We start from the raw sequence: 9415 nt of genomic DNA on the forward strand, positions 1-9415 counted from the left end.
GTGAGTACCGCCGCCCCGTCCCCGCCGGCTGCGCGCCGCACCCCTCGCTCATCCCGCGCCCCTCTCTCTCCCGCCCGCTTTTGTCTCCCACAGGCTGTTGCACTTGCTGGTTCTCTGCCTCCAAGCCCAGGTAAGGCGCACTGCGCGAAGGCGGGGGTCGGGGGCCTGCGGGGGACGCGGGCTGGCCAGGTCCGGCAAGGGCAGGAGGACTGATTCTGCGGGCAGCGATGTAGGGCTGGAAGGAACCTTAGAAATCCAATCCCGAACTACCCCGAATTGGGAGCTAAGGAACAGAGAGGTAGCACTCTACTCAAGGTCACACAGCCAGTTAGTAGCGAGGCTAAATCTCAAGGTCTCCAAGTCCAGCGCTGTCTCCCACGCATCCTAGCCAGATTGGGGTGGATGGGGACCACTACCACGGGCAGCCACACCCGGCCGCCGAGGAGGGGACTGCGCCGGGCTTTCGTTGTCAGAAGTCCGGGTGACTGCCACAGAGACCCTCTCCATGGCTCTCGGGGGAGGCTTGTGGCAGGTCTGGCTGAAAGATCAGGTGCCTAGGTCCTCTGCGCTCTCAACATTTGCTCCGTAAATTTGTCTTTATAAATGTCAGGGGCCAGGCAGAGCTGCCTCCCTACTTAAAAGCGCCCTGCTCTTCTAGGAAGGCCCGGGCGGGGGGCCTGCGCTGGGCAGGGAGCTGGCTTCCCTGTTCCGAGCTGGCCGCGAGTCCCAGGGTGTTTCCCAACAGGTGGGTCCAGATCTTTCCCCAATCCTGGGGCTCGTCTATACTAGGCTGGGTCTGCCTGGTTTTCCCGGGTGTGGGGTGGTGGCCTGAGCTGGCATGGTGGGGGGACCCCTAACCCCTGCCGGCTGCCTGGGGCAGTGGAGGGGGGTGCAGGGCGATGGGGGCCACTCGGGCCCCTGGGCAGAGTAGCATTATAATGGCGTGTTGTGTATTTTTCAATTTCCTAAAGGTAACTGTTCAGTCCTCACCTAATTTTACACAGCATGTGAGGGAGCAGAGCCTGGTGACGGATCAGCTCAGCCGCCGCCTCATCCGGACCTACCAGCTCTACAGCCGCACCAGCGGGAAGCACGTGCAGGTCCTGGCCAACAAGCGCATCAACGCCATGGCAGAAGACGGGGATCCCTTCGGTAAGGCGAGCTGCACTGCGGCAGGGTAAAGGTAGCTTGTGGAACATGCCTGCTTCCCCAGGCTGGCCTGGTGTGACTGGACTCACCAGCCCCGTCTGTGCCGGCCAGGGGTCTGAATGCTCCCAGCTCAGAAGGCAAGGAGTTAAGGCAAAAAAGCATTTTGAGGGTCAGCTGGAGAAGAGAGGGCTGGGGAAGGGACCTTGGGGAGTACTTGGCCCACAGGTGCCCCTTCTTGCCCAGCAGATGAATGAATCCAGGAATTTCCCTTTATACCTCCCCCTTTCATACACCTCTACCCAGCTGCAGGTGGAGGCAGAGGGTTCAGGGGGGAGGAGGCCCAGGTTTAAGGGAAGCACTTGAAAGAGGATATGTCGCCAGGGCCCACAAATGGAGAGTGGGAAAGAGAAGGGAGAGAAGTCTCCCCAACTCTTCCAGCTTGGAGGGGGTGTTGCTGTGAACCTTTAAATGCTTTTATCAGAAGGGCCAATTACACATGGGGACTAGGCTTCGGAAGGGGCCCTCCCTGCCGCATTCACCCAGGAACCCAGGCGGTCTGTCAGAGCAGAGCCCTGGCTCCCAGGTGGGGTGGTGAGTACAGGGAGCTACTGCGGGGTGGAGAGGCTGGGGACTGATTGATTTCTAAAACATTCAATATTCCTATCTTGAAATGAGGCCAATTTCCAGAGTCCTGGATGTACCAAGAGAAAAGCAAGCCCTCTGGGCGGCTGGTGTTGTTTTTAGAGAGCGATTATTGTGAGTTTAAAAACCTTTAAATAATGACCAAGTTAAACAAGCATGAAAGGAGAGGGGAAGACTCTATTAAAATGTAATAAAAAGGTGAGGCATTTTAAGAGCTAAGAAGAAAAATGAAGAATGATATAAAACAGAAAAAGAAAAAGCCTTTTTTCAGATGTGGAGTTTGAAAAGAATTGCAAGTCTGTAAATGTTAAAAAAGAGGTTCAAGATTGTTCTCTATGAATCTCTGGAGAGACCCCCGCGTCTGGCAGAGCGATTAAAACTCTTCTTACTTTCACCTTTTTTAACATTTCCTGAATACTTTCTCCTCTTCTCGAGCCAGTTTGGGGGATCGAGTATGTCTCGCTGCATTTTTTCTGCGTCGACATTGCTGACTTCCCTTCAAAGCTGGAGAAGGAGACATAATTTTCCTGGGATAAATCTGTCACTGGGTGGAAGAATAGGTTTGAAAATGTTAAGCTTTCCAAAAGCCCAGTCGGGAAAGCCGCTGTTAACTGTGGCCCCAGCTCCCCAGATCCATCCAGGAAAGAGAGTGTGGGCTCTTGGCAGTGGGGGTGGGGGCGGCCTGCCTGGTGGCCCAGCTCCCCCGCTGGGCTGGCAGGGCCAGCCTACTGTCCCTTTGTCCCTCCGAACTGGCTGCTAGCTGCCCTTCTCAGCTTCCAAGGGAAGGGAACGAATACCTGGCTCCTTCTGTGTTTGCTCCATTGGAGCAAATGGTCCAGATCTTTGGGTTTGGGGAAGGGAAGAAGAGGCTAAGTTGGCCCTGGAGGATCTCATCTTCAGACATCAGAGGTCTGATGCTCCCGTCTGTCCTTACAGTATAGGCTTCCCAGGCTTCTTGGGCCCTGCCTGCCCAGCAGGCGTAAGAGCTGGAAGGCCCAAGAGCAGAAGCTTAAGGTGTGCAGCCAGGATGGGAAGAGTCTGGGAGAGAACAGCAGAGAGGTGCCAGCTGCTTCCTTATAGGTCCCAGGAAGGGACAAAGGGGCCTACTCCATCACTATCTGCCCTATTTGTCCAGAATCCCCTGAGTGGGATCCTCTCTTGGTCTTCTCATGTCATTGTCCTTCCTGGCCCTTAAAAGCAGCTGCTCCTTGCTCTGGAAGGCAGACCAGGAGAGGGATGAGCAGACTGGCTGGGTCCAAGAGGAGGTGGGTGGGAGGAGAGGTGACAGCTGCATTTCCCGAGCTGACTTGGAGCCAGCCTGGGGACTTGGCCACTGGGTCCCAGCTCTTTGCTTATGTGAAGGGGCGGAGGTTGTGGGGTGGGGGAGGGAGGTAGTCACAGGCTGGGCATTTTGAGGATTGTCTTGCTTACCTTGGTGCCCATACCCCCCATTAGTTTCAGGGACAGAGAAGGTGCCTCCTTGTCAGGGCAGGCTGGGAGGTGGCTCTGGGAGTCCCAGACTGCTTTCTCAAGGAGGGAAGAGGCTGGGCTCTGCAGTAAGGAGGGCAAGAGACCCAGCTCCTTCTGTCCCATCCCAAAGGGCTAAGTCAGCCCTCACTCCCTTCTTGGGGACAGCCTCAAAGGGAGGAGTTTTGCAGAGAGTGGACAGGGATAAGTTTCTGTGGCGAGTTGGCTGTCTGAGGGGAGGAGGGAGGGGGAAGAAGGCACAGAATTCATCTCCCTGTCTCCTGGTTTCCCAGACTGCGAGGCGAGCACACCAAATTTTTCCCCTCCTCACCCACAGAAAGGGTTTGGTCACTGGGGTGATAAGCCCAGTAAGTGATGGAGGTTGAAAGAAGAAAGACCATCGAGTTGTTAATTTCTGGACTCTGGGACTGGGGATGTCAGTGACTGAGAAGCATGGGGAAGAGGCAGAACCCTCCCAGCTGGTGTCTGAGTTTTGAGAAGGCAGCCGGCTAGGGGCCGTGTTAGAGAGAGCTATCGCATCCCTGTTACCTTCTCAGCGGAGTAAAGGTGGGGGTAGAGGGGGTGGCCAGGGCTGTGAGTTAGAACCTGAGGTACCAGAAACAGGAGAGAATGCTTTTACATTTGGCTTCAGGACTGGAGGTCACCACTGCACCCAGATGTTTGTAATGATCTGTGAGGCATGTACACATCATATTTTGAGTTGGAAGGATCCTTAGAGATCTTTCCATTGGCAAGAGAACTCTAGTCATGAAGCCTCAACATAAAAGTCATTATAGTCTGGCTTTAGAGAGGGTCTTTACAATTTGATGGCCCCAAGACTCCTCTGCAGAACCAGTTGGTACACTATGATTTCATCCATTCCCCTCTGTAAACTTAGATGAGGCACCGGAGGCCCAGAAAGTGGACTTGACCTTTCCCAGGGTTGCACAGCATACTAGTAGCTGGGCTGGGGCTGAAGCCCACGTCTTAGGTACCTGGCTCTTGGAGCAGTTGATGCTGAGATGTGACAAGTCTGTGGGCCAGATGCTATGAGGACATGGAACAGTGAGGGTCAGGGAGCTTCCAATAACCTCCCCACTCTGTTCCCGACAGCAAAGCTCATTGTGGAGACAGATACCTTTGGGAGCCGGGTTCGAGTCCGAGGAGCTGAGACGGGCCTCTACATCTGCATGAACAAGAAGGGGAAGCTGATTGCCAAGGTGAGACCCCAGAAGGAATGAGGAGCCCCTGCAGCCTGGGGAGCAGGCTGGGCTGGTTGAGCTCCTCTAGGATCTCAACAAGGTAGGCAGAGAGACACAGGGACACCTTGGGGTTATCTAATGATTTGAAGGGGGAGGTGAGGGAGAAGGAAAATGCTTGAGAGATGAAAAGCTATAGAGGCAAAGGAGGAAGAAGGAAGGCTAAGGAAGGGGCTAGGGGGAGTTGGTAAATTCCATATATCTTTTTAACAAATCGCCAAATTGCTTTGCTATTATGTCCAATTACATGGTACCAGCATTTGGAATGTTCAGTAAGCCGCAGGCTCAGCCTCTCGGCCCAGCTCTAAAACGGCCCCATTAGTCACGGCTCCTCTCCAGCCTCAAGCTCCCTGCTTGCTGGGCTTCTGGGGCTCAGCTTCTCCTCGAAGGCCTCCCCTCCCCCATAGGGTGGCAGCCCTGGGGCCCCACAGCCGCAATCCTGAGGGGCTGATGGAGGCAGGTGGGGAAACGGGTACTAGCAGCTCTGGACAGACTGGTGGGCAGGAGGCCAGGGCAGGCAGGGTCTGGGGCCCTTCTCTGCCTCTCTGTGTTGGGGCCCAGCCCCTCTGTAGACGGCCATGTGTCACTGCTGCCCAGGAGGACAGGAAGTTGCCGGGTGGGCTGCGGGCTGTGAGGGATTAGAGAGCGGGTGCCCAGGCAGGGGGTGGGGCTGCAGCTCCTGCCTACCCTGCCATCTGCTGGGGTGCCCACCTGCTGTCTGGGGCCGCCTGCCCTCTGCCTCTGTTGGGGGGGTGCTCCGGACAGAGCCCAGTAACGCCTTGTCTGCACCCCACCCCCACCCCCATCTGCAGAGCAACGGCAAAGGCAAGGATTGTGTTTTCACGGAGATCGTCCTGGAGAACAACTACACGGCCCTGCAGAACGCCAAGTACGAGGGCTGGTACATGGCCTTCACCCGCAAGGGCCGGCCCCGCAAGGGCTCCAAGACGCGGCAGCACCAGCGCGAGGTCCACTTCATGAAGCGGCTGCCCCGCGGCCACCACACCACCGAGCAGAGCCTGCGCTTCGAGTTTCTCAACTACCCGCCCTTCACGCGCAGCTTGCGCGGCAGCCAGAGGACTTGGGCCCCGGAGCCCCGATAGGCTAGGCGCCTGCCCGGCCCCGTCCGCAGCTCCCAGCGCGTAGATTTCCATCTCCAGGGAGCACAAACAGAAACTCAAGCAAGATGAGGTCTGCGCTACTGAAGGCTGGGGAGGAGCTGGGGGAACCCCGAGTTTTAGTTGTTGATAATTGTTTGCTGTTGGGTTTTTTGTTTTTTTGTTTTTTTTTAAACAAAAGAGAGGCTCTATTTTTGTAATCCACTTGGCTGTGGTGTCTTCTTAACTCTTAGGAAGGCCGGTTAGTGGCCAAGACTGGGAATGGGGCAGAGGTGGGGCGGGGGTTGTTCCCTGGGAGTGGGGGGCTTTTTTTTCCAGTCTCGGAAAGGTGCTCTGAACGCCAGCACCTGCAGGGCAAGCTGGCCAGGCAGCCAGGGACTCCAGGTGGGGGTAGGGAGGAAAGGGTTAGGACTTAGGTCAGGTGTTTTAAAGGGGGGTGTCAGTGGGGGTAGGTTGAGTATTAGTTGCTATTAAATGACCGAAGTATTTATTTAACTTGCATATTACAAATGTGTGTTGAAGAGTGAGTCCTGCTACCGCCAGGCCCCTCCCTCTGTCCTGCCCCAACTGAGTGGGGGTGGCTGGGAGATGAAGCAAATCAGGCAAAGCTCTGACTGTAGCCTTCAATTTAAGGAGTCGTACCTGTCAGCCATACCCATCATTGCTGCTGGAGGGGTTTTCCCGGGAGGACAGAAGCAGGGAAAGGAGCAAGAGGAGGCTCTTAACTGGTCTTGGGAGCTCGCAGACATGGACTTCTGAGCTTTTAACATGAGTTGTTGCTAACACTTCCCCAGGCCACCTCTGGACCAAAAAGGATGACTCTGCTAGGACCAGAGCTCCAGTCATGGATACAATGAGTCTAAAAAAGTGCCTCTCTGTGTGTGCCGAGGTCTGTGTGGGAAACAGATGGAAGATGCCAGAGCTGGTTCTTTCTCCATGGATACAAAGAATCTAAAAAAATGCCTCTCTGTGTGTGCCGAGGTCTGTGTGGGAAACAGATGGAAGATGCCAGAGCTGGTTCTTTCTATCTGGCTCTAGAAAATGAAAGAAAAGAGCAGCTACCAGGGTCTAAGGTGGGGGTATGTCAAAGGGGGGACCTCCAAGGCTGGTGTTGACAGTTGTGACATGGAACAAGTGCTAACTTTGGGAGATCGGGTTAGAGAGCTGTGAGTAGAAGGTGCTGAGCTCAGGTGCTGCAGAAGAGTCCAGGGGACTGTGGTCCAGGGGGAGGCTGCTGCCTTTGGAGACATGGGGCCTAGAGGGAGAGGAATTGAGCATGGGTGGGAAGGGAAGGTCACAGGCCAAGAGTCGGACTCAGGCTGGTAGAGCAGCTCATGGTGTGGGCAAGAGGACTGGGCCACGGTAGGTGGAGGGGTGTGTGTTTGGATGTAGATGGTGACACTGGCATCATACCACGGCATGGTATGGTATGATGGAAAGCCCAAGCCCAAAGGAGCAGATCTTCTGAGGGCAGAGCTGGCCCAGTCTTTATAACCAAGACCTCCCATTCTGGTTGCATCTGTTGCCTTCTTTGAGGGTGCCCCTGGACTGGTCCCACAGCCCAGTTCTTGGGCCAATCCAGAAACATCTTTTCTCTGGGCCTCTGTTCTTTGAAATGCCTTCTTTGGGAGGGGGGCACCCTATGGCTTCCTAACCATGTGAGCCTCTCAGAGTTGCAGCTACAAGTCTCAGGCTCAGGTCGTCCAGGTGGATCTGGAATTCTAGGGCTCAGTGGGAAGCTTTAGAGTAGAGAGATTAGGGATAGCCTGGAGTCTGTCTATGCCACCTCTTCTGGCCTGCTATGGGGGTGAGGAACTCTGGATAGAGTACGTTTCTCCTGGTTCGTGGACACTGGGGATGTGGGGAGGGGGCTCTAGACATCTCTCTTCCAGCTCCCCCAGCTCTTAGTGCCTCCTCCTCTGCTCCATCCTCTCCCCTCCCCCTTTAATTAATTCTGGGTGAGCAGCCTGGCTTTATTGTGCAAGGAGCTAGGGTCTCACTGTGGGAAAAGTCACACCTTCTGAGCAGCTTCTGATGCCATGCAAATGAAGAGACCGTCCAGGAAACGCTTTCATCTGCAGGGCTGCCTGTCCAGCCCCCAGCCCAGTAATTACCCATGTTTCATTTGTTTGAGAGCAATTCCTGAGGGAAGCCACAGGATAGAAGGGAGTCTGAGGTAGGGTGGAATGTCAGACTCTCTCTGCCTGTGATCCTGGCCACAAAGTGGGGCCACGCTGGGCCAGTGCTGGTCACTGGCTTAGGCCAAAGCTACTCCTGAAGCCCCCAGGCTGGTGATGACTGAGTACACCAGGGTGATGGGGTGGAACTGTGCCATGGTTATGATGAGGGAGAAGAGGTGGGCCGTCCAGAGAGCTGGACCCGCCTAACAGAGAAGGGGGAGATGACTGATCAGGGTAGGGAGGGGAGTAGAGATAGATAGGATAGTGGGTATCTGGTCCATGAGGCTGCCTGAGGCTTTGAGAAGGGGTTGACTCCCAGCAGAACCCCAGGCCAGGGACCTATGGGGGCAGAGCCCAGAGCAGTGGGGCTAGGCTGGGCTAGAGCACCCACCACCTTGTTTATCTTTGAGTTGCTGCCTCCACAGAGCCCTTGCTAATGGGGTTTTACAGCCCACTCAAGCTGCAACTGGCCAAGAATCAATCATTACCGGCACTTAGTGGTTTGATAGTTAACAGCCTGAACTGAAGCCAAACTGGTTGTTAACTGTGATAACAACTGATTTCAAGGGGTTATTGCCGGCCCAATATGCTCAGACCATTTATTTCGGGAAAACAAGCAGGGAGCTGTTGCAAGGCCCAGAAAAGGGAGGAGGGCTGGGATTTCCTCAGCCAAAAGGCCTGCTACTCTGTCTTGGAGTGGGTGCTGGCTGTGAGGGCCTTAGTGGCCGGCTGAGGTCTACAAGAAGGCTTGACCTCCCAGAACTCATTGAAGACCAGTGTGCGGCCGAGTGATCCACACGGAAGGCCCTCTCCACTCCTCCCTTCTCCGTTCTTACCTCTTCCTCATTCCCCACCTCCCCTTTTTCTTTTCTTCTAGCAGCACTTCCCATGAGGCCCTCGAGGAACTGATCCTCCTCCCTGGATGAGGAGGATCCAGGGCCTACTGGCCAGGTCTATTTGTCCCCACTCAGCAGTTGGAGTTGGACCCCTCACCCATTCTTCCCTCACCAGGGCTCCAAGTTCAAGCCAGAACCTTGCCTCTCATTTCAAAGCCAGCGATGATTCCACCCAAGCCTCGACGAGAAAGGAGTGAGAGTTCTCTCACTCTACCAAGTCCTGTCCAACCCTGTCTTCTACTCTCAGCCAAATGGCAGCAGGAGGGCTATGACCAAGCATCATTCTAGAATTCTGCTACAGCAAAGGACCAGGAGTTCTCTGTTATCTACAGATAGACAATGTGAGGCTCAGAAGTCACATAGCTAGTGCCAAAGCTAGTATAAAAATTAAGTCTTAATTCCCAGACCCAGGCTGCCTCTTGAGGATTGTGGGTCTTTTCCTAATTCCATTAATTCATTTACTGTTTATCAAGTGCCTATCAGGTGCCAGGATATGTTCTGGGTAGAGGGGACAAAGCAGGAAATAGGAGACAAAGCCCTGTCATTACAGAGCTTGTAGTCTAGTGTAGGGGGTGGATGGGTACAGAACAAACTGTATAAAAAAGCAGACACTAACAATCACCATAGAGAAAGATTCAGAGAAGGGAATGAATGTGAAAGGTGGAGTAGAGTAGTAACAATTTTAAATAGGCTGGTCAAAGGAG

The 9415-nt window shown here is 54.6% G+C and overlaps 1 protein-coding gene across 4 annotated transcripts in view; it reads left to right on the plus strand.

Annotated features, from left to right (window-relative positions):
- FGF8 (fibroblast growth factor 8) overlaps window positions 1–5818 on the plus strand; it is an 11044-nt gene extending 5226 nt beyond the window's left edge. The window contains exons 2-6 of one of the 4 annotated variants that reach the window (XM_006925853.2): window positions 94–130; window positions 659–745; window positions 972–1152; window positions 4372–4478; window positions 5330–5818. In XM_006925853.2, the coding sequence (XP_006925915.2) occupies window positions 94–130; window positions 659–745; window positions 972–1152; window positions 4372–4478; window positions 5330–5620 (703 nt within the window). In that variant the 3' untranslated portion in view covers window positions 5621–5818. The remainder of the gene's footprint in view (window positions 1–93; window positions 131–658; window positions 746–971; window positions 1153–4371; window positions 4479–5329) is intronic. The other 3 variants (XM_006925855.2, XM_006925854.2, XM_006925852.2) reach the window with 3 other exon arrangements.
- The last annotated feature ends 3597 nt before the right edge of the window (window positions 5819–9415 follow it).

This window comes from Pteropus alecto, unplaced genomic scaffold (assembly GCF_000325575.1).
Source record: "Pteropus alecto unplaced genomic scaffold, ASM32557v1 scaffold88, whole genome shotgun sequence".
Lineage (NCBI taxonomy): Eukaryota > Metazoa > Chordata > Mammalia > Chiroptera > Pteropodidae > Pteropus > Pteropus alecto.